This window comes from Acromyrmex echinatior, chromosome 4, assembly GCF_024713525.1.
Source record: "Acromyrmex echinatior isolate Ae372 chromosome 4, ASM2471352v2, whole genome shotgun sequence".
In the NCBI taxonomy this organism is placed as follows: domain Eukaryota; kingdom Metazoa; phylum Arthropoda; class Insecta; order Hymenoptera; family Formicidae; genus Acromyrmex; species Acromyrmex echinatior.
The window spans coordinates 10,683,836-10,709,394 of NC_141855.1; the positions used below are offsets into that span (position 1 = coordinate 10,683,836).

Consider the following 25,559-nt stretch of genomic DNA (forward strand, 5'->3'; position numbering starts at 1 on the left):
TGCTAAAACTTGGAGATCTCGGACAGAGAAAAAAATTAACAAATCACATTTGAATTTGATCACATGACCATTGTGATTGATCAATTCTTTCTTCATCCGAGGTCACAGTATAAGTACATACAGTATGCACACTGAGCGTTGGCATCTTTGATGTAATAAGTCACATGTCTCACCGCCATGTTGTGGGTTGGAAAGACGTTTATAAATTTAAGTTTTTATAGTAACACGTAATGCATAAGAAAATGTACCAATCGAAAGAATCCTCCGTTTCCTTCCTTTCCATGAAATAAAAAAACTGATTAGTTCAATTTCTTATGCCTCATATGTTATGCGTTATGCAAGGGTCTGTGCTCCACGCTATATCTTGATTAGCTTTACCTACACTGTGTCGGCGTTAACATGAAAAGGTACCTTTAGTCTCTGATGCAGTATAGATAGATTGAAAGCGCTGATGTCGCTGGATATCGATATAAATACTTGCGATTCTCGAAATGAGTACTTAAATATTTCCGCGGTGAATTGGAGGAATTTATTGATAACCGGCGACCGATTGTGTAAATTGTTCCTTTTATTAGCTTCTAGGAGACGAATAAGAAATATGTGTGATGGACATATGCATACGTTTTTGAATGCAGGTAATGGATTTAAGAGTAATATATATCGGTGTACATCTGTACGAAAAACTATGCGGTAAGAGATATTGTCTTACTGAAGGAAAGCTTATAACAGAGAATGAAAGTAACAATCCAATAGTCACTTGCTTTTTATAATATATCCTTTTAGTGTAGCCCTTTCTTATTAAATTATTCTATGATTTTTTAAATGATATCCACATATAATATTATCATGCTTTTTTATCTATTATGAACTTAATGATTTATCTCTATATTAGGTTGATTTTGCAATACTTCCATACAGCTCGGCTAAAGTGTGAAAAATACAAATAAAGTGTGTAACGATGTATTTTGAAAATCTAGACTGATGAAAATATACACACTATCAAGTTGATGCATAAAGGATTTTATTACTGTTGACAGAGAAGAAATTTGAAAACTTTTTTGTTAAGCATTAGCAACATATGTATAACTAATTAATCAAACAAAATGGCAAAAACAAAAAACGAGAGAAACACACAAGCAAAAAATAATAAGTTAAAAACATTGAACAATCTTCGTATATGTAAGATTGTATTGCATAACATTGCTTTAGATAGAAATTTAGTTCAACTTTATCAATTGCATTTCTCTGAAAAGAAAACTGTGGAGTTAGAACATTCATCACCATGTATTAATACATCTAAAAAGTCTTCTAATAATGTATGGATATTAAAGGAAAATATGCAACAAGATAATACAGAGGATGGGACTTTTCGATTAACAAGAAGTCGTTCGAAAAAATTAATGAAAAAGATAAATGAAGAATGTAAAAATGTTGAATTTTTAGACGATGTATCATACAATCATGGAATAATTCAAACAGAAGAACCTACAGCACAAAAGCAGCAATTAAAGCATGATATTAGTGTTAAATCATTTTCAAGTAAAAATAATGATGAAACATCTAGCACATCCTCAAATATGGACTGTAATCATACACACAAGAAAATTATGTCAATAAATAATAAAAAGCATCGTAATAATAAAAAATCAAGTACACAGAAAGATAAATTAGGATGTAAAAGAAAACTACAGTTTAATGAATCAGGTAACACACACACACACACATTTATATTGTATTATGTATTATGCATAAAGTTTTGTTTTGCCTTTTTTATATAAATAGATATAAGTATAGAATCAATGAAAATTGGTTTTGATAATGAAAATTATTTGGATGAAGAAAATTTAAATGTTACTGATTGTAACAGCAAGATGCAAGAGATATCCAGTAAATCCATTAAAAAGTATAATAATAATTTGTGTACAATTAGTAGTGTTATTAATGGAAGAGTTTGTAATGTAAGATCAGAACAATGTGAAATAAATCAAAACAATAAAGGTATGTATATATCATTAATTACATGCTTGATAATGATTTATGAAAAAAGAAGAATCTAAAAATTTAATCTAAAAAGCCTTTAAACAATATTTGATCTTTTTAGCTATATTCTCAAGTATAATTAACACAGACATAGAAAATAAAACTCCAGGAACATCTGAAGATAAGACAAACTTTAAATCTAAAAACGCAAGTTTTTCGAATAATCTTTTTACTTTGTATAATACAATAAATAGAACACAAGATCAGAAAGATGTAAAAAGATCAAGCAATAAATTTACAACTTTAGGCGTCGATAGTATACAAGCAACAAGTATTCCAAAAGCATTCTCTTTAAATGTGACACCAATTACTATTACTAAAATATCTGACGTTACTGAAATATCTGATTTTCTTACAACACATAAAAAACAATATGCATATAAGACAAATAATAAAAGAATAATAAAAAAAAACTTGCCAAAAATAACAGGAAATCATATCTTACCAAAAGGTACGATAAAATTTGTGAAAGGAAACACAAGTGACGAAAGTTTACAGAGTAATGTTTCTAATGATACTAATAATAGTACAAAGCAAGTTTCTTACATTAATAATATATTCAAATCCACAGATATTCTTACAGAGAAAGACTGTCATATACATGAAATAGACAAATCAATGTCAAAAGTATCAGAATCTACGTCTGTATTTAATAATAACATTAATTTAAAAAATAAAAGTATAGATAACAATGAACATCATAGTTCAAAAGTTAATAAGAACATAGATTCTTTGGAAATAAAAAATAACGTACATAATGATATTAATGATATTGATAGTGTAACAACAGAAATATATGAAAACTGCATTTGGAATCGCCAAAAGCAATTGAATAGATTAAATAATAGAGAAAAGCATGAGAATGATATTTTATCACAAAGTGATAAAAAATATAAGAAAATAAGTTCTGATGAAAACATTTTAAACAAGAACACTTTAAATCTTGTTGATGTAAGTGAAAACTGTAATGCTAGATCATTAGTATTGATTAACAAAAAGGAAGCTATAAAACAAAATCGAAAGCGTATTGCAGCAGAAGAAAATATTATAAAGTTGGACAACAAAAAAAAGAAATTAAATAGGACCCTTTGGCTGCAAAATAATGTAACACATATTAAATTATTAAATCCTCAAGAATTTGAGTTTCCAAATATCAATACAGCAGCAGAATCAAATATATCCGAAGAAAATATTCCCATACAAAAAATTGACGTACATGAACATTTAAATAAAAAACGATCAAAATCTCCCAAACTATTCGAAAATAAGTTTAATAATAAAACTAGTATAGAGTCTGAGCAAATAGACTTAAATAATAAAAATGACATAATTACTCCAACAAATACAATGAAAAATGAGAAATTTTACAAAAAACTTTCTTTCGAAAAAGAACCCACTTTTAATAAAACTTTGTGTAAAGAAATAGATATTCAAACAGATTCAATTTGTTACAATCGTATGCATAGCACATTACAAAGCACATCTGAAAAAACACAACATTTAAATCAAATAGATAGAAGTATTCATGAAAATGTCAATATACAGGAGGAACATATGAATAGCGGAAATGAAAATGATGATGATTGTATTTCTCTATTTGCAGAATCATTTGATACAAATCTGTAAGTATAAATTAGAAAAATTTGACGAAATTTAATTTTATAATATTAAAGAAATTTTTAAACATTTATAAAATATTTATAATTTGGATGGATATATTTTATAATTTTTAATGTAACAAATCAATGTATTCTACAAATTATGTTCACAATAATTAATTTAATTGTTCTTCTAGCTGTGAAAATACAGTTTTATGTGAACAAGATAAATTAAGCAAATCTCTACATTCTGATGTACCATATATAATGACTGCTAACAGTTTTAATAAATACATGAAACAAAATGCAACAGAATTTAATAAGGAGTATGCTAAATGTGTAGAAGACAATATAGAAACGTCAAATAAAACTAACAAAACTGATAAAAATGAATTCAATAATCAATCCGAACAGATTATACATACAGATTGTACATCCGAAACTAGAACTACATCAAAAGTAACAGCACTTGAAACTAAAAACATGAAAGTATCAAAATGCCAAGGATTAGCAAAAATTAATCTTCAAAATTTCCTCAATGGATATTGTTTTTCGATATTGAGGAAGGGTACCTGTTACAAGCAACAGCTTTGTAAATTCAAGCATGAGGTAATATTATTCATTATTTTGCTTTTTTTAACTTCTATATAATCGTTTGTATATAACTTGATATAAAATTACATTTCTAGTTGCAGAATCTCCTTAATACAGTTTGTTCAGAAGACCCTACAGCGATGCTAAATATAGTGCAAAATGCATTTTATCTTGGCTATAATTTTTTTTGCAGAACAATATATGTAATATCAATACAAAAATTAACTGTTGATCAGATCTTAACAATTTACAAAATATTTCATGATAGTCGTGTAAAAGAAGAAATGACACTTTCATCAAAGAGATATATTATTCAGAATATTATTAAGGAATTGTTAAACCGGCAACTATCGTTAAAAGCGATCGTGAATCATTTGGTAGAATATATACCTATTAACGATTCAAATAATCTTATGAACATATTAGAATGTATTGAAAAATATATCAAACGTGGTGAATATTGGAATACTATAAGAACTTTAGTCTTGAGATTGCCATCGGATAAACGTATTATCGAAAAAATATTATATGATTGCATAGAGAATGAAAAATTATTTGATGTTCAAGATATTAATAACAATTTAATAAGTAAAGTTCCTCCTAAGTTAATATCAATATTGGATAAAAACATATTAGAACGCTTTAAAAGTATATTGACTGAGAAAATTGACTGCAGTATATTGACTGCAAATAATTCTCATTTTACGGTCCAGAATTTCGGTGAAAGCTTACCAGAAACTATTGCTTCTCCCGATGGAAGTATGAACTTATCGCAAGAATCTCCAAGATGTGATAATACTTTTATAAATAAAAGTAAGGACTATATAAATATCGAAATGAATGGAGAAAATTATATCATGCAACCTATCGGTAATTATTTATTTTATTGTTAGCTGTGTAAGAAAAAAGAGAATAATTGTGCGTTGTATATTTGCATGCGCGCATATATATATATATATATATATATATATATATTAGGTGTTGGAATTAATTCGTAGCGTTTTACAAGTGATGGGAAGTACTTTCATTAATGTATTTTTTAATGCTCATGTGAAATAAATAACATTCTTTCATTAAAAACGCTACGAATTAATTCCAACACCTAATATATATATATGCATATGCGTACATCCATCGAAAAATTTCCGGACATGGAACTTAAAATTGCATAATATTCAGGTAACTCGGTAAAAAATCATCGCAGACAAAAAAATAAAAAAACATTTTAAAGCTTGAAACTTATACTTTTAACATGTTTTTGACCGCTTTTCAAAAAAATTTTGTCTTTACAGTTCTGTATTTTAACAAATATCACGTTGTATTTCTTAAGATTACATTACATTTAACAGTGACACAGTCTAATAAAAAGTTTTTTTTTTAATTTAATATATTTGAACCAATACAAAGATTTACCTCCAAAATGCACTTCGAAAAATTTTCTTATACTTTTTCTTGACTGATTTATTAAACCTACATAGCTCACAACCAACATTAAAATTTGGTGAAATACCATCGTAAAAAATTAAAGAAACATTTTGAATCTCGAACTTTGTATTTTAATTTCTGATCGTTTTTAAATTTAATTCTACAGAATTGAGATGGTAAAATATTTTTTTAATATTTTTAAATCAAATTTTACTGTTGGTTATTTAGTAATGCAGGTTTAACTTCAATGTTGCGCAATTTAATCAAGAAAAATCCAAAAAATTTTTTAAAACATTTTGGAGATAAATCTTTGTACTGTAAAATATTGAACTTTTTGAAAAAAAACTTATCAAACTAGGCACTGTTAAATGCATATAATTTTAAGAAATATAACATGATATTTAAGATACATAACTGTAAAAATTTTAAGTTTAAAAAAGTTTACAAAAAGTATAAATTTCAAGTTTCAAAATGTTTTTGTATTTTTCATCTGCGATGATTTTTTTAACCGAGTTGTGGTAACTTGAATATTATGCAATTTTAAGTTTTATGATCGAAAACTTTTCGACGATAGTGAACATTTTTTATAAAGTCTAAAACTCATCTGTGTGTATGTATGTGTGTATATATATATATATACACTTTTTTGTAGATGATTTACCCGATGCACGATCCATTTATAGAGATCATGAACATCTCTGGAAATTTTATGTGGATTTAGATCGATTTAAAAAGGGACTTATACACCATGATTATGATTACGTTATTAATATTTTAAAAAATTACACAGAAAAGCAAGATGAAAGTCCATTATTTGTTCGCTCTTGTTGTAATATATTTCGTACAGAGGTAAAACGTTCAGAATATCACTTAAGAAACATCATACGTCGCACAGGTAATAAATATTTTAATAAATAAAATATTTAAAAGGTGTTAGATGCAAAATATAGGTTGTATTATAATATATATCATATGTACAATCTTTCTTGCTTTATTGACATCGTTTTCTTTTTATTATTCATATTTGATAATCAAGTAATCACAATATGAAGACGATTTCTATATCTACGAATTGTTATTGCTATGTATATACAGCAAAATACAACTTATATATATGAATTATACGTAATATATATATTGCACGTATATATATCATAGATTTTAAGTATCAAGAGATTTTAAGTATCATTATATATGACGAAAGATATAATTTTATATCAACTAAAACTTTCTACATATTTTTTTACTTAATGACATTCTAAAATATTTTTTCATTTAATGCATAAATTATAAAAGAATATTCTTTATTAATTGAATAACGTACGCGATGTATGTATTGCATATATTTTATGTATCACATGTAATATAATAAAATAAATAAAATATCAATAAACTTTAGACTACAAATTTTATTTATAATCTTACTACCTAATTCATACATTTGGATTTTTCAGTCCAAATGGGTATCTTTGATATTTTAGGTCAAATCTTATTTGACATAGGATTAAACATTTTGATCAATTTAATGGACAACGAAGCTTGGGGGCTTGCATTAGGTTTGATTCAAACACTTAATATACATGATTTACAATATAATGCCGAATATTTCTTGCTATCGGCCGAGATTTACTTGGCTAACAAAAAGACAGTAAAAGCATATGATTTACTTAAATGTGAGTTTATTTTACAGAGATCAATTTTTTTTTAATTTGAACGTATATAAATACTAACATATGTATGTTATAAAAAATATTGATAATGAGTATAAAAACATCAATAAATATTTTAAATACAAAATTCTTTAACAGTGAACATAATTTATTTCTAACAAACATTAATTATAAATTCATCAATTATAAAAAATCGACATGAAATAAATTTCAAATTATCTTTTTTTTTCTTTTATTGTTATTGTTTATCATATTAATATATAATTTATTTGTATTAATTTTTCAGACAAAAATATTTTATATACTAGTCGTGATAAGTGGTTTGTTAAAAGCACCGTTAATGATGAGCATGTACGGACCAAAATAATATATATGTTATTGGATTCATTTTGTAATGAATTTGTTGAGTATGCTTTCTTTCTTTTTCAATTTTTATTTAAAGATCAAAGCAGTCAGTATTATCCAATAGGTAAAGTAAAATTCTATAGCCATGTTCTTGTGATTATTATATTTATATCATAAATTAGTGTTAATTATATTGCATTCTTAATAACATGTATAAAAATTCTAAACTATATTGTACTCTTAATAATATTTAATAAAATTTATCTTTATCGTTTTTAGATTTATCTCGTTACGTGGACAAGTTAATAATGTTATCTTTGTCAAAAAAAGATTCGAATTTAATCACAGAGATGGCCAACTTAGTACTTAAATATACTTTTGCATTAAGTACCACAACGTGTCGCGCACTAGCTTCAACATTAATTCATATGAACGAAAATCTAGCGAGACAGATGTATAATTATGCAGAAGGAATAGGTATCTATCCAGCAGTGAAGGTAAATACATAATCAACTTTATTTACAAATTAATACAGTAAAAAGAGAAATTAATCAATTTATGAAAAATAATTTTTTTATGTATTTAATATTTTTGTATATTCTTTCTTTAACATTAGTCATTAAATTCTTAAAAAAATAATTAAAATATTCTGACTCAAAGTATTTTAAAAATAAAAATTGCTAGAAGAGAAAGGCTACGAGTCGTACAATATATTCTTAATTTTTCTATTAAAAAAAATTACAGATACTTTTAGTATTAATGATATCATATTTTTGATATCATATTAATATCATATTAATGATATCAAATATTTTATATTTAAATAATTACTTAGTATGTGTAATCGATATTGCGACCTTTTTATATTTATTTTTATTTTCAATTAATTTAATTACTATATTTTAAACTGAGGATGATCTGAAGGTTAAAATGTTTGTATATCTAATGTTTATATCGATTAGGTATTAAAGATAGATTAATCATTAGCATTTAACAAGTAGCTTTGATTCGTAACATTTCTCTTCTGGCAATTTTTATTTTTAAGTAATTTTTAAATTATTAAAAAAATATATATATATATATAAATAACATATTCACACAATATAGTTGTGGCCAGTAACACACGTCATTATAAATACTGATTTAACAGAAGAAGAAATATATCTTACATTTTTGCAATTGTTAACACATCTTATAATAAATGTTGGACATGCGATTGAGTTTGCTAAACCTTATCAAATCAAAGTATATCTTATCCTGGAGGTAAGCACATTTTTATAAACGAGATTATTATAAATTACAATATTTATTTAGAATATTTTGGACACGTCTGGCTTATTATCGGTATTTACTAGTGATAATATTCTTTCTATTTTCTAATTATTTATATTATATTTCAATCACTATCTTATACTATTACTTTCCAGATAAAATCGATTAATGAACAGTTTCATTGCATAAATTTGCAAAAGTATAATAATAATAAAGCTATTGTGAACATAAAGGTATTAATCAGAAATGTTTTAAAACGATTTGATCCACCTATATTATTAATGCCAGGTAAAGGTAGAATATATAAATTACAAAGCAAAAGCATTATAAATTATTTGAAGACCGAACATTGCAATTAACATCATACTTCTTTCGGATACTAATACACAATGAGATCAAACAATAGATAAATTCCTTAATTAATAATATGAACTAATATTAATTATTTAGTACAAGTAAAGTACAAGAGAGAAAAAGAATACTGAAAAATATTGAAATATTGTTCTATTATTTTAAAATATGAAAAAAGATGTTATTTTATTTTATAATATTGAGCATTTATACTTTATACGTATTATATTTAATTAAATTAAAAGCTCAAATATTTTTTAATTGTTAGACTTTGATATTAATGAAAAATATGCGCACAGTGTTTAGAAAACATATGACTTTCATATACTTTATTTATATTTTATTTCTATATTACGTGACATTGCATTTAAAATGATATATAAGGACAAAATTTTGTTTATTCATTTCCATTTTTTTTTATCTTACAGATATTTATATTTTGTAATTTTATTAATCATTTTATCATGCAAAGACAAATATTTTACTGTTTATTTATATATATATATATATATGTTTAAATTTTTATCTAAACTCGTCTATTTACTTTGTATGTATAAAACTATACATAATAAACAAAGATATAAGTAAAACTTAAGAATTTTTATATGAATATAGTAATTAATTTACATTTGTGTATATTTATCAGGCTAAGAAAATAATATAAACATGTAATGTAAACATATCATATAATTGCATAATTCGTAATGAACTGTTTCAATTATAACTACTTTTACATAAATATAGACGAATTTATTTTAAAATTATTTTTGCCATATTTTAGATATTGAATATTGCATTTTAGTTTTGTAACATTTGTGTAAATGTAAAGAAGATATTTTATAAAGAAACATGGTGGTAATAATCGTAAATCTAGAAATGTGTATCATATCTCTACTATTTTCACTATATAAAATGCTATCACAAAAATACGTATTATTTTATTTTTTGCGATTTAGGCTGCGATCCCTTAGCACTTCAAGCGCTACAGAGCATTTTTTTTAGCACTAATGTAACTAGTCCATTGGATTCGGGACGCTCCCAGCAATTCTGATTACATCATTAATACGTCATCGTTTTTGCTCCCGCTTCGCTCAAACTCTTTCTCGGGAAGTAGGTTGATTGGAGCGTTCACACATGTAGCAATTGTAGCATTCAGAACAGTAATGGACCAATCGGAGCGTAGCGTTCGGAGTGTAGTTCAGAACATTTGAAAGAAGCAAGTGAACCGCAGCCTTAATCTCTATTGTATAAACAAATGATTTCTCAGTATAAATTGATTTTTTCAAATAGAATTAATAAGTACTGTGTACATACATATATACATACAAATCTTAATCAAACTCAGGTATATCATCAAAAGAATAGCCAGGTACTTTCTGATACGCTAAAATAGCTACCCTCATATGATAAGCTCCCGGTATAAACATCAAGGCTCCTAAAATTATCACTGGCCATATCCGATCTGAATACTATAATGTAACAGAATTTTTATAAAAATATATGTGATTTCAACAGGTACTAGAATAATCAATTAATATATCCAGTGTTGTAATGTACGTAGGTATAAATATTTAAATACTTTAACAATACCTAAGTGCATTCTAGATCTTTATAGGCGATACCTGTACGTGTACTTAAGTACTTTTTTGTAGGATACCTTTCAAGTTTAATTACCATGGAATTGTGATCTTCTCTCTCTCTCTTAATTGGATCGGAAGTCTATTTAGGAACTCTAAAGAAGTTTATATATAGATACATAGGTACAAGATATTTATCTACATATACTAACGACATATATACAAAACCAAACATTTCCATGTTTTTCAATAGAGTTTTAGTAAAAGATGAAGCCAGAAATTGTTTAAATTAGGGATATGTACTGGATATCCGTAAAATATCAAGTATTTTTTTGCTATTCGATCGGATAGTCGAATATCATTAGTGTCCGGTAATATATTAGGTGTTGGAATTAATTCGTAGCGTTTTACAAGTGATGGGAAGTACTTTCATTAATGTATTTTTTAATGCTCATGTGAAATAAATAACATTCTTTTATTAAAAAACGCTACGAATTAATTCCAACACCTAATACATATATCTGACTGAAATTTTATATTGAAAGTTTGCGTCATTAATGCAGAATTTGTATTTTTTTCAGCGGAACTTTTTGCACGGTTCATCTTTCCTCGTTTTCTTTTCACGTTAGGAAATTCAAAAAAAATTATAGCTATTTTTTCCCTTGCTTTTTTTTGGAAGCGTTGTTCCAAATATCCGGATCGGATATTTGGTGTCACACTTTTGGATATCCAATATCTGATATCCGATAATTTTACGATTCGATATACCCCTATAGTTTAAATGATTATCCATGTTGAAGTTCTATGCTTTCTTTAAAGATAGAAAGAAGTATCACAGACCCTGTCATCTTCCAGCTTTAAGTGAACAAAATGCTTGGTCTATCCCTGATAGCAAAATGTTTGCAATTTGCGCGCAAATTGGCAGCAAATTCGATCAGATTTTGACTACAAAAACATAGCCATCTATAACCGTATTTGGCTATGGATTTGTCGACAAAGCCTGTTGACATGTTTTGCCAGCAATTTACAGACAAAAATCAAGCAGTCTTGATATAACTTGATGGCAGATTGGCAATTAAAACTGAGCAAGATTTGTCCAGATAAGTCATTTTCATTTAAATCGACCTGGTTTCTTATAAGAAATTTTGCGTATATATTGTATATAAACGATTATATATGATTATATATAATTATATTATTATTATTTTATTTATTTTAATCCTTGCTACGTTGCTTAGGATGGCTTCCAGTTTACATTCCATACAAAACATATATGTACATTATAATCCATTCCACTATATTAAATAAACTTTAATAATTTCAAATAAATATAAAACTACTGACTATTTGTGAACTCACTACCCTGTCCTACATTCTAGCCTAGTCCATTATCGCAAATTAACATAACCTATATATACCCGCCAAGTCTAAGGGCTTGATACTCTTGCAGCGACTGACTAGCTGTGTGTCAAAAATACTACTGAATTAATCGCATTGACCGAATTCGCCTCATGGTTATCTGTGATACATGGTTATCTGTGTAAATATAAAAAATCCAGTTACATAACATTCTCCTTCTTCTCTGTTTCCCTTCTCTCTTTCATCTCCTTCCTTGCTTTGTCTATTATCTTCATTGTTTCCAGACTTCTACCTTCTTCCCCTAAAAACTTCCATCAGCAGCTCATTCTTTGTCGCTTCACACTTCTTTAATATATGAAATATGCTTTCCTCTACCAGGCATATTCTGCAACTCCTGTCTTTAATCTTTTTCCAATACTGGCTCCTCTTCGTTTCACTTCCACATCTGTATCAGACTTCTGTCCTTCTTTTCTTTTTTTTTCCAGATATTTTGGTACTTTCTTTGTCATTATGCTTTTATAATTGTAATTGTAGACTCATTTATCTTCAATCTCCTTTCTTCCTTCTCCTTATTCTCTATCTTCTTCATTAGCTATATTCCTATCTCTGTCCTCTCTTTCTAATCTCACTTGTTTCTTACTCATCCTTGCTCTCTCCAGCATTTTCCTCCTTTTCCTTTTCCAATTGCTTTCTTCCTTTAATGGACGCTCCTTTTCTAAGTCCTTTATTTCCATTTCTGTATCAGCTTCTTCTTTGTACTTCTTATTTTTTTCTTCATATTTGATTGCTTTTCTAATCGCTTTCGTTTTTATTTCTCTTATTTTCTTCCGCTAATATGTAATTCGATATTCTGTAATTCAATCCTAAAATCCACTTTACGTATTTTCTTTTTATTCCATCCAGTCTTCTATCCTCTTGCCAGTCCTACACCTCTGCTCCGTATAGCGTATACTTTCCACCAGTGAATTAAACATCTTCATTCTTCTCCTGAAATTGTCTTTAAATAATCTCTCTCCAATGCTTCATTGCTACTATTGTTTTCTTCATCCTCTCTCTAATGTGCTTTTCTGCCCTTCCATTTTTCTGCAGAGTATATTCCAAATATTTTATTTTTTTCTTTATATCCCCTTCTTCCCATTTTCATGTTCTTTTTTTCATGCCGCCTCTTCTTTTTTCGAACACCATTACTTTCAATTTTTTCGGACTTTTTCAGATCTTTTCTTCCCAAAAACTTCTTGAATCTCTTCAACATTTCCTTTAGCTCTAATTCTCTATCAATCAGCAGAATCACGTCGTCATAGCATTCATAATTGACCAATATTTATCCTTTCTTATTACAATGCCTTCTCTGTCCTTTTTCCATCTCCTCTTTCAAGTTCGACGCATATATGTTAAACAGAGATGGATTCAAAGGACATCCCTGTCCCTAAGATCTTTTTCTGTCCAGAATTCTTCCGATTTTTTATCACCTATTTTAAATACATTTCTCGTTTCTTTATACGTTTCCATAATTCTCAGTCTCGTGTTCTCTTCTATCTCCATCCCCTTCATTAATTCATTTCTTCTATCTACGTTGTCAAATGCTTTTAAATCAGCAAAGAAGACGAATATATTTCCCTTCTTCCTGTCCAGCTCTCTGTTAACTACATAATTCAATATATATATCGCATCCATCGTTCCTCTTTCTTTTCTAAATTGCCCTTCCTTCAACTTCAGTTACTTCTTTTTCTAACCTTTCATTTAATATACTCGCATAGATTCTGTATGCCGTACCCATCAATGTGATTCCTCTGTAATTTTTAATCACCTCTCTCTCTTCCTTTTTGTATATAGAGCTTATTATGCCTTTGTTCCAGTCTACCGGGATTCCCTCTCCTTTCCACACTTTATTGATTTGCTTTCAAAATTCTTCTCCACTCTCCTTGAACATGAATCTCCTTCTCTATTCCATCTTCTCTATGATGCCTTCACTTTCTTTAATTTCTTCAGCTCTTCACTTCTATCAGCTCTTCTTTCGCAATATCTTCTATTTCCCCTTTTCTCTCCTCGTTTCTTTCTTCTTCGTTTTCATCATTTTACCTAGCAACAATACTCTTTTCTCCTGTGTTCTCTTTAACAACTCCATTCGTCCATTTCTATGTTCTCATTTATCCCTCTTACTTTTTTCTCTGTATACTTAATATATATATATTACTTAATATATATTCTTCCTTCTACTTCATATCTTATTTCGTATTTTTTCCTTTTCCTCCTCTTTATGTTTCTTTTTTTGTCTCTCATATCATTCTTTGTATCTTTTTTTTCACACGTAAATTTCCTTGCTGATTCTTTCTTTTTTCAAATCCCTTAATGTTCTTCTTAATTCTATATGGCTGCAGTTACTGAAGACAACATACGTAATTGGTTTGATGAAGTTCGGTAACATTTAGAAAGATTAAACTTGTTAGAAATAAATTCTTCAAGAGTTTATAACTGTGATGAATCTGCTTTTCTTCTCCAAAAGAAGAGTATGTACTTGTGAAAGAAGAATCTAAATCAGTCACAAAATTGTAAATAACAATAAAGAATATTTGACTATGTTACTTATGATTAATACTGCTGGTGTGTTCGTACCTCCTATGATAATTTATGTACAAACGATACCACATAGGATTTCTAGTCAATTTCCACAAGATTGGTCAATTGGTCTGAGAAAGGATGGATGACAGCAGAATTCTTCTTTGAATTCATTCATCAGTAATAACTTTTATCAATGGCTGGTTATCAATAATATTAAATTTCTATTGTTTTGTATATTGATGGATACTCCTCACATTTAACTTCCCATTAATGTGATCATTAATGTGAAATTTTGCCGCAGTGTTCAAATTGAATTAATTGCCTTGTATCCAAATGCAACTCATATATTACAACCTTTCTCTGATGTCTGTTTTCCACCCTCTAAAAAAAAATGCTTGGAAAAAAGAAGTTTTTAATTGGAGATTAAAAAACGAAGAGAAATTTATAGGAAAAGAAACTTTTGCTCTAGTTTTAGAAAAAGCTATGACATCAAAAAATTTGAAAGATGCAATACAAAATGGTTTAAAATGTTGTGATTTGATGCTATTTTCAACTGATACATTAACTTATTCAAATTTAACAAATTATAAGCAAAAAGATACAAGTATACCTTGCTGCAAATTCCCATGGGTTTTTTTATGGGTTCCTATAGAGGACTATAAGATTCTGTAGGAGTTTGTGTAGTTATCTATAGGATTTGTGCAATATGCATAGGTATATGTAGAACATTCATAGGAATGCAAATAGGATAATAGAGGTACCCACAGGTACCATGGACAGATGCCCCATGAGAACTAAAAGATCTATAGGATATCAGTTTGATGTATAGTAACATGTAGATATACGGAAGACAAAAAAGAGTATCCCATGGAGAATGAAAATGCCTATAGGTTATCATAGGACGATATATGCACACCTCTGTCCTATGTGCATCTACATGTTCCTATACATGCAGCACTATACAAAACGAATAAAAATGATCATAAGTCTATAAAATACATTTTTATTCGTTTAAACTAATTAAAATATAATAAATAACGATTTTACAATATTATATAGATTATTAGTTTATAAAGATATGTTGGAATATGTTTACCGTAACATTGAAAATGATTTGCTCGGAGTCGAAACGTATGTTTTGTTCTTTGTAATTATTATATTATTTTCATGAGTTAAATTAAAGTTCCTTGTTGCATTATTGTTTCTTTACCTTTCTTTAATCTATATTGTTTTATTTTATTAATTTCCCTTTTTATAATTCATCATTAATTGATTTTTATAATTCATCACTGTGTGTGTGTGTGTGTGTGTGTGTGTGTGTGTGTGCGTGCGCGCGCGCGCATGTAAAAAGTAGTTAATACTCTTGAAAATCTTGAATCTTTTTTTTTAAGCTCATTCATTTTCATACTATTTATTTTTAAATAAATTTTACTTTATTCTATTTGCGTATTTTATCTCTATTGTTATCCTTCTTTAATTTATTCATTATAAAATCATTGACTCTCTCCTTCTGCGTTCAGCAGAATATTTGCTTTGCAATTGTTGGAGGTTTTCTTCGCGCTGATTAAATTACATTTTAAGATCACATCTAGAGGAATGATCTTATTTCAGCAGACATTCATAAAACGGTTGCGTTCTTCTGAATGCATCCATTGTTATATGTACATACAATTTCAGTATAAAAATTATGCGTTTCGCGGGTTTCCTTCCGTGTCCAGATCCATTCTTGGATTCAGGAAAATGGTTTTCTATATATATAAAATAGAAAACTATTCTCCCGATTATTGAAGACCGACCAATTCCCCTCCCTTCCCCCATAATTCTCTTCTTTCCCTCCATCATTTCAACGTAGCGTAAAATAAAAGGAACGGCTCGGAGGAACATCTCAGTATCAGGCTGCTCCTCGCCTTGATGAAGTGGATTGCAAGGTTCACGAAACGTTGATATTCCAAGAATGGATCTAGACACGGAGAAAAACCCGCGAAACGCATAATCTTTATCTATAGAAAGCACTCGTGGAAGTCTCAAGAATATTATACAATTTCAGTTTTACACTTCACATTTGAAAATTCGCTCGCGTTTCGATACGTTTCCGATTTTGCCTCATTCACGTTCTGTTGTCCATACTCTTATTACATACTCTAATTCCATGAGCATTGCGAGCATCAAATGGAATACGTTCTATATTATATCTAAGCAATTTTTTTTAATGTTTATACCTGTATTAGGGACACTTTTCTCACACAGTACTTATATTTATACCTAGGTATCTTTCAAAAAGTATCTATTACATACACAACACTGAATATATCTTTAAATCTATTAGAGCATGCTATATTAGATAAAACATCTCGTATTTGCATACTTGCTTAAAATTATTATGTATTATAAAATATGATGCACAAACAATTAAAGAATAAATTTAATTTTTATATAATTTACAACAATAAAATAAATCTTACTTTTGAATCAATGTGTCCACTTACAATCAAGCTTCCCATTATAAGCATGATAGTGCCTCCAATGAATAAGAGAACTGCTAACATAATAGCTTTCCATGGTATTTTTATTGGTGGACTTACAAACTAAAAATTAACAAATATTTTTTATTTGATTGTACAAAATATAATTTTAAATATAACTCGAAAGGATTAATCAAATAATAAAAAAAATTAAATAATAAATTTTTAAACACAATAACAATAAAAATAAATATTACTTTATAATTATATGATGAATGAATCGTTATATTGTTTTTTTACTCACTTGTGAATCAAAGAAATCATTATCGGTTTCTGTAAGTTGTGTGTAATCCACGTTATCAAATTGTCTGTCACTTCGAACTTTTTTTCTGCACATAATCGCTTTATGGATATAATCTGCAAAACAAAACATAAAACTTTTATTTTTAAATAATATTTTCTGTTTCTTGCCCTTTTATATAGATATACGTGCGTGCGAGCAAAACAGTAAGTTTGTTCTTTTTGAAATTTTGCATCAGTTTATAATTCTTCTTTTTCTCTCCAAGAGGAAAGAAGAGGAAGAAAGATGAATTGGTGCAAAAGTTCAACCAAAAAGAACAAGCCTAATAACTCATGAGGAGAGAGGTCTGTATTTTTTGGCTGAACTTTTGCACCAGTTCATCTTTTTTTTCTTTTTTCTTTGAGAGAAAAGAAGAAAAAAGAACATTAAAAAGTGGACTATGATCATTCAATGAGATTTTCGACAGCAAAGCAAGAAAAATGGATAGGAAAATGCAATACTAGAAGGATTTGCAGCTAAATAATCGTTTCTTCGAACAATTTTTTCAAAATCTATACGATTTTGCATCTGGAAGTTTATTACATAAATATTTTATGAATACTTTGCATATAATAATAATTGCATGTAATAATGTACTACATTTTCTCATTTTTACAATGAGAAAATACGGTATTAAAAAATTCTAAAAAAATTCTTAGAGCTCTTTACATATAATAATAATAATAATAATAATAATAATAATAATAATAATAATGTATTATACCGCGTATAATTACTTACTGTTGCATTAAACTATTAAACTATTCTACATTTACAAAAAATCGCACTGTATTTTGTTATTAAATAATATTTATTATTTTATGGCTGTATGTATTATTTTTACCCAGCAAAAAATTTTTCATTTGTGAATATATATAATATGCATAAACATATACAGAGTGTTTGGAAAATAATGATAAATCTTTCGCATAGGAGCAAAATAGACTAAACTAAGGAGAAAAGTTCTTTATTATTTTGCAATTTTTGCAATAATTAACAAGATTGTTAAAAATTGCCGAAAATTGATCTTCAATAATTTTTTACTCAAATACCATCAACTTTACAGAAAAACTGCACGAGACAAAAAATGTTTATTTTCTTCTTACAGAGCTCTAAGAAATTTTTTAGAATTTTTTCAGAATTTTTTAATACCGTATTTTCTCATTGTAAAAATGAGAAAAGTGTGTCAACGAAGGGTAAATTATGTTAATAATTTCATAATAATAATTAATATGGTATTTACTGCATTTGTGATATCTTTTTACTTATTCCATATTAGTTATTGACATTGTCATTGTTCATAATAATAATTAATATGGTATTTACTGCATTTGTGATATCCTTTTACTTATTCCATATTAGTTATTGACATTGTCATTGTTCATTTAATTTTTTATTCAATATTTAATTTAAGAAATTATGAAGATTAGAAAGAGAAACTAAGATGCATGATAAAATATATCATAGAAGGAAAGATTAAGTATGTTATCAACTTCTCGACATGATATTGAGTCATCTAAAAAATATCCGCGGTTTTTTGTCACTACATGTGTGTTGATGATCATATATCTAGTGACAAAGTACCGCGGATACTTTTTAGATGATCCGATATATGAGGGCAAATCAATAAGTACCAGTGTTAGTAACGAAGACGCAAGCTTTTCACAAAAATTTTTTTTATTTTTCAACGTAATCCCCTTTTAGGAGGATACACTTTTCCTAACGCTTCTACCATTTTTTTAACCCCTCAGAAAAATACGATTTGTCGAACTCTGCAAAATAGGCCTCTGTTTCGGCGATGACCTCCTCATTCGACGTGAATTTCTTTCCACCGAGCCATTTTTTCAAGTTTGGAAACAAGAAGAAATCACAGAAGGCTAAATCCGGAGAGTACGGTGGATGCGGCAGCAATTCACAGCACAATTCGACCAATTTGGGTGAAATTTGAAATTGATAACCGCATTCGCTTGTTGTCCATCGTGAATAATCGCGGCATCCATCAGCATCCGACAGCTTCTTCATTCCCAAGTTATCATGCAAAATATTGCATGAATCATTTTGAAATTTTGTATGGCATCGTTTGAAAGATGATAATAGTACACGATAGTAATGCCAACTTGCATCAGCAATGCCGCCTGTCTTGAAACATGGGTACTTATTGATTTGTCCTCGTATATCTCGCGTTCATAGATATAGTATCTCTAGACCGAACATTCGAGGAGTGGGGGTAGCCCTCATTTAGGGGCTCTGCATAATAAAAGGAACAGAGAACAGAGAATAAGAATTTCAACCCATCAGAAATCATGTATTGTGGAATACACAGTTTCTGATAGGTTGAAATTCTCTGTTCTCTGTTCCTTTTATTGTGCGGAGCACCTTAGAAAAGGACACACTCACTTGATTCTCGTTTCACGCCTGCATATAAAGTATGATGGAAGGAATAACATGGGGTGCGTTCCAAATTACGCATGAAGCGCATAATGTATTATTTGTCCTTGTTGTTCACCAAATAATAAAGAAGAATAAAATAATACATCATGCGATTCATGCGTAATTCAGAATGCATCCATAGTGTGCTCAGTCTGTAATCGTCTCTCTCTCTTTAAATCTCCGCCGTCTCTGTCTACGAATGTCTATAAGAGACTAAGGCTGCCAACTGTAAAACGCGATGAGACGGTGTATTCATAGTCTGTTTTTATTTTAAAACTGTCTTAAATAATGTTTTAAGATGCTAATACAAGATTGACTTATGACTTCTGAAGATTGTACTTAAGACTACATTCTTATATGTAAGAATCGATTATGAATATCGACCTGTTTCGCGTCGTAAAATTGGTACAAATCTTTCCTTGTTTAACACACTTTATGTTTCTCTTTCTCTAGAAAGAGAAATATAGTGTGTTCTTTTGGATTAGAACCCTAACCCAACCATGCACTATGATTAGAGTTAGATTATTATATATCTATGAGTATATAATAACTTAATCCTAACCATATACCATGGTCCCCCAAGCAGAGGGAAGCAGTGGAAGTTGCTTTATGTACATTACGTAGCAAGTAAGGGTACAGAATAGCTTTTAATATTGTATAAAGCAGGAATAAATCACTTTTTCAAACTTTTCTTGTTAATAACTTTTTAACGAAGGACGACCGCGGGCTAAAATCTTTTGAAGGTCACTCGGGGTCATGACCTTGATCACATATGTCAAAGTCAAGTTCATAGGAGGGTGTTCCCCTATATTAGATAATTACTAAAATATTATATTTAAGTCGGGTGCCAGATTCACATAGGTATCAATCAGAGCTTTTCTAATCGTCCCTTCACTAGCTGCTTACTGAAAATTTCCAGTCATATTTAGATAATTTTTCGGTCATATACATGTAACTTTCATGTAAAATTACGTGCTTTTTTTCAGTGAACGGACATCCAGGACCTATTATAAAACTGGGTTATATAGATGTTGTAAAAACGTTAGATAAACTTGCTGGTAAACGTTTTAAAATCTGTTACAGTAAAAAATAAAGTTTTATAAAGTTTTTATACTAGTTTCATAAATGTTCAATTAATCGTTATTTCTAACGTTTCCTATACAGACACTTATAACGTATTAAAAATGTTTACTTGTAACTGTTGCTGACGTTTTTTCAACAGTTTTTTTTTGTTCTACTTGAGTAAGTATGGGAAAATTAATAATATAATGATTTGTAAACAGACTTCTTATATCAAGCTTCAGCGATTTATAATTGTGAATCGGAATTATTAAAATCAACCAGATTAGAGAACATATTAAAAGAATGCGATATTCGAGTCATGAGAATTCATAACGCTTGATATCAATTGAAAATTCCGAATTCTTGGTTATACCCAGCTCCTCAAAACAAGACTTCATATTTTATGTAACGATAGTAAACTGCGACGAACACAATTGTATTCAATCGGACTTATTAAGCTTTCCGTGAATTATGATGCTATTTCTGATAATACATTGTTATGTAATCAAACTATAAGTTATAAATACTGTCGAAACAGATTACATTCCTAACATTAAACTTAATACTACTAATTATGTGAGGATCTTAAGGGGATCCTAAAGCCTTCTGTTTTATGATTAAATCATGTAATTTTTGTATAACAAATACTTTTTTCCTCTTTCACCGATTCGAAAATCCTTTTCCAGGATTAAAGTATATGCATTAATACGTGTATAGGAAAATGGAATCTATGCCAAGAACGATCAAAAATTTCAAAATTGTTATATTTTTTACCATTTCTTAGTATAACATGTCATCTCAATTGTCAAGTCAACATTTGCTTAGATATGAAAGCTTTGCAACCTGTACGTACGAAATAGTGGTTCCCAGATACGTAGTTTACACGAATAAACAACATCGAATTCTTAGAATTAGACTTAGACGCTTTACCGCGACGAATTTGTTATTTGAAAATTGACACGAATATGCGACTGCGTGTATCATAAGTTGCGTGAAATATTGATGTGGTAGTATTATATATAAAAACATGTGCGGCGCGACCTCTGGTGACTTCATCGAAGTTCGAGCTTCGCTTTAAGATCCCCTTAAGGAACGTAATGTAAATATCACGGTTATCCACTTAAATATTGGTAAAACGCCTAACCTAGATATTCATATATTAAAAACAGCAATCTATATTCTAAACGAAAGGACTCCGCACAAAATCATAGGATTTTGATCCTCCATGAACTATAAGAGAGAAATCTGAGAGAGGACAAGATGGCCCAAAACCTGTAACCGCAAAATGCTGCTGCGCACTACTGTCCTTTGGCAAAGTGGATGTAAACTACATAGCAACGTCCACTTTTCTTAGGGTACATCGTTCACTTTTCAAGGCTGAAAATGATAAATCGATATTTGATTCATGTTATCGTATTATATGTAGTACGATTATATGAACTAAATACTCTCACGTTTCTCTCTTTTAGAAATAAATCTTATTTCAGTTATTTCCTTGCTCATTTTCAATACCCGCATTTGTCCTTTTTTTTCCCTATCCTTTTGACTCTTTCTAAATATTTAGTCTTATAGGGAAATATTTGTAATATTTACAAATATTTTATGATTAGCAGATGGATTCCTGAGTCACAAAAACTCACGTTTCTATCTACCCTTACCGCGCATACTTATTGGATTTTTGAACATGTTATCTTATTGGCTAATTTCAACAAACCTCTTTCTTGATGAAGATCTTTCCAATTCAGATTTAATCAGTCCACTCCTGTAAGTCGTTCTTACAACTAGTTTTAAGCTTGCCAATTGTATTATCTCTAAATAAAGCCTGTTCTGAAGACAGAATTCGAATCGTTCTTATCGTTATATTATATATTACAGCGTATCTTGCACGTAACAGCAGATCCTGCTGACATAACCTAACCGCAGAAACCGAACAAGATCTGTCATTTTTATATACGGCCTCGCCACGAGATGGACTTACTTCTCGTAAGAAGAAAACATCCAGGAATCCTACAAGAATTGGCGTATGTAAATTGAATAGGCAAATCCTGAGATTCCTAAGCTCTCTCGGAGTGTGCTTTCTGAATTTCCGAATATTTCTTTGATTATTTTATAACTTTCTCATGTATATTTTGAAATGAGAAGCTAATCGATAATATTTTAGCAATAAAATTACTAATTGTTTCCAGTTTTCACTCCAGTATATACAATATAAATATACAAGGTGGCATGAATATATGGCCCTACTCGTCCCAAACTTTTTACAAAGATGGCTTATATCCGAAATGATCTATATAAAACAGCAAAAAAATGATTTAAATTTAAAAAATGATATTGATCTGTTAGATTCTGCATACTTAGATATATTATTTACAACATGAGATTTTCTCCCTCTCCACAATAATTATTTCGTACAAAAAACATCGATTGTTTATCCCCACATATCGAACAGATAACAACAGACTAACATAGCTTAATATGTAAGTTTGTTAAAATATAATCTGTATTTTACTTACTTATATATGTAATTAATTTATTATTTAGTTAATCTGTCAAATAGGGATCTATATATTGGACGAAGGAACACAGGCTTGACGCATTGATAATCTGTAAGAACTATGTAATATGAAAAAGCGACTTAATTGTAATTTTAATTCTTAATTCTTGACGAAAGCGTTAATTTGAATAGCATTGAAGATGACCCTAAACAAAGAATCGAAATGTTTGCGTAATTAATCTTTTATATATACTTGAATAAATACATACACACCAATAGTATGTGTCGGTTCTTATTGGCATGATTACTTGTGATGATTTTATTCGCTAGAGCCTAGATCTTATAATTATATATAATTATATGTAACCGTTTATATATATATATATATATATATATATATATATGTATACAAAATTTCTTATAAGAAATCAGGTCGATTTAAATGAAAATGACAGATCTTGCTTGATTTGTGCTGCCAATCTGCTGAAGTTTTATCAACAAACTCTGCTCGGTTTTTGCAATTTCCTATCAGATTCTGTCAACAGGTTTTGTTTGATTTCTGTTGTTAATCTGCTTGTATAGAATGTTAACAGGTTCTGTCGGCAGAATAGGAACAGAATGCGACATCAGTTGTGGTCAGTCTGCTAACATCTGATCAAATCTGCTACCAATCTGTCGACGTCTTGCTAACATTTTGCTATCTGGGTTAAAATCAGAAAAATGGAAATGCTTTCCATCGAGCGTATAGAAATTCAGCTTAGAAGCATCTTTGATGTAATATAAAGTATAGGAACGAGAACGCTAAATAAATTATATTGCCACAAATCTGGTCTTTAATTGTATAAATATCCCTTTCTTTCAGTTCTAACTAACAGCGTCACAAGTGTTGTAGCGTTTTCACTGGCAGAGCTGGTACATACTCAGTGCATTTTAAAGCCATTGTACACAAATCGACGTAAAGATGTACGTTTAATAAAAATATAGAAACGAATAAATCATGAAATGTGATTCCTCAATACATTTTATTGTGATATTTGATAAATTATACATTTTATTAATTGAGATATCTCACTTTTACATTCAGATTAAGACAGTATACAACAGTTTAATGTGCACTAAGTGCGCACCAGTTCTGCAAATGAAAAATGCTATTAGATTCTTTTGATTTATGCATATATTACATATCTTATGTTACATATATAATAAAAGGCTAATACCATCAAATTATGTTGTGGTGATCATACTCATGTGTTAAAAAGAGGTCTTCGTAAACAATATTGTACTGATTATACACTACTTGCTTTTCACTTACACACAAGTAAAACAGTCTGAAGTGATCTAAGTATGAAATACTCAGATTAATGACGTCATTATTTGCTTACTTTGGTAAAAAGTTATTACATGACAACAGAGGTTCATAACCTCACTTTTAAAGTGAGTTTATGAAACTCACTAAAGCCCTAAACACAATGCGAGACAACAGGTGTTCAGGAATTACGCCTAGATAACTCCAATGTGCATTTTTGCTATAATATACGTAACGTAATCTATAGCTTAGAGTTATTTGATTATTCATAATTCCTGAACGCAGCTCAGCGATAACGGTAGAAATAACGATAGTGACAGCAATAGCGATAGAAACAGGAATTCAATTAGAGATGGACGATTCGCGATTATTTTGACATCAATTATTTTTTTGAAAAAAATCGAATATCGATATAATATTTTTCCAATTCGATTATTCCCTAAATAATTTTTTTGCTTCGATGTAACTAGAATTGTTAAGCCGGAAACACAATGAAAAGCACAGGCAATAGGAATCAGTGTTAAATGAGTCGGATTTCAGACGCATGCCCGTTCAAGCCCGTTCAATGCCCGTAGCTTCAGTAATGTATTTAGTCACTAGTAAATAGGAAATCATTAATCGCTTAGGGTTGAAAATGTTGAAAATTTTAATATATTGGGTCATCTAAAAAGTATA

At 28.9% G+C, this 25,559-nt stretch overlaps 2 protein-coding genes, 1 long non-coding RNA gene and 1 pseudogene across 15 annotated transcripts; 3 read left to right on the forward strand and 1 right to left on the reverse strand.

The window, feature by feature from the left end:
• Window positions 1-416: 416 nt before the first annotated feature.
• LOC105147133 (uncharacterized) lies at window positions 417-10,074 on the forward strand. Its single transcript, XM_011057936.2, has 11 exons — window positions 417-1,704; window positions 1,783-1,998; window positions 2,102-3,662; window positions 3,836-4,247; window positions 4,328-5,102; window positions 6,310-6,552; window positions 7,112-7,330; window positions 7,614-7,796; window positions 7,952-8,169; window positions 8,780-8,935; window positions 9,100-10,074. Exons 1-11 carry the CDS (start codon window positions 1,104-1,106, stop codon window positions 9,301-9,303), a joined length of 4,788 nt encoding a protein of 1,595 aa, XP_011056238.2. The 5' UTR covers window positions 417-1,103; the 3' UTR covers window positions 9,304-10,074.
• A 154-nt stretch (window positions 10,075-10,228) lies between these two features.
• On the reverse strand, window positions 10,229-25,237 carry LOC105147136 (transmembrane protein 230). Of its 9 annotated transcripts, none has more exons than XM_087405954.1 (5): window positions 24,796-25,237; window positions 17,557-17,689; window positions 17,277-17,375; window positions 10,622-10,764; window positions 10,229-10,535 (listed from the first exon to the last, which is right to left on the reverse strand). In XM_087405954.1, exons 2-4 carry the CDS (start codon window positions 17,683-17,685, stop codon window positions 10,627-10,629), a joined length of 366 nt encoding a protein of 121 aa, XP_087262080.1. In that variant the 5' UTR covers window positions 17,686-17,689; window positions 24,796-25,237; the 3' UTR covers window positions 10,229-10,535; window positions 10,622-10,626. The 9 variants fall into 9 exon arrangements, with proteins under 9 accessions (XP_087262080.1, XP_087262079.1, XP_087262081.1 ...); XM_087405953.1 differs by having other exon boundaries at window positions 10,610-10,764; window positions 17,253-17,375; window positions 24,796-25,234; XM_087405955.1 differs by having other exon boundaries at window positions 17,253-17,375; window positions 17,557-17,669; window positions 24,891-25,231.
• LOC147909968 (uncharacterized) lies at window positions 14,600-16,013 on the forward strand (annotated as a pseudogene).
• On the forward strand, window positions 22,094-24,403 carry LOC105147135 (uncharacterized). 5 transcript variants are annotated; one of them, XR_015545030.1, is made up of 4 exons: window positions 22,094-22,183; window positions 22,695-22,848; window positions 22,960-23,561; window positions 23,642-24,403. It is a non-coding gene; the product is annotated as an uncharacterized LOC105147135 (long non-coding RNA). The 5 variants fall into 5 exon arrangements; XR_015545029.1 differs by having other exon boundaries at window positions 22,960-23,105; window positions 23,271-24,403; XR_015545028.1 differs by adding an exon at window positions 22,254-22,439 and having other exon boundaries at window positions 22,110-22,183; window positions 22,698-22,848; window positions 22,960-24,403.
• Window positions 25,238-25,559: the final 322 nt, after the last annotated feature.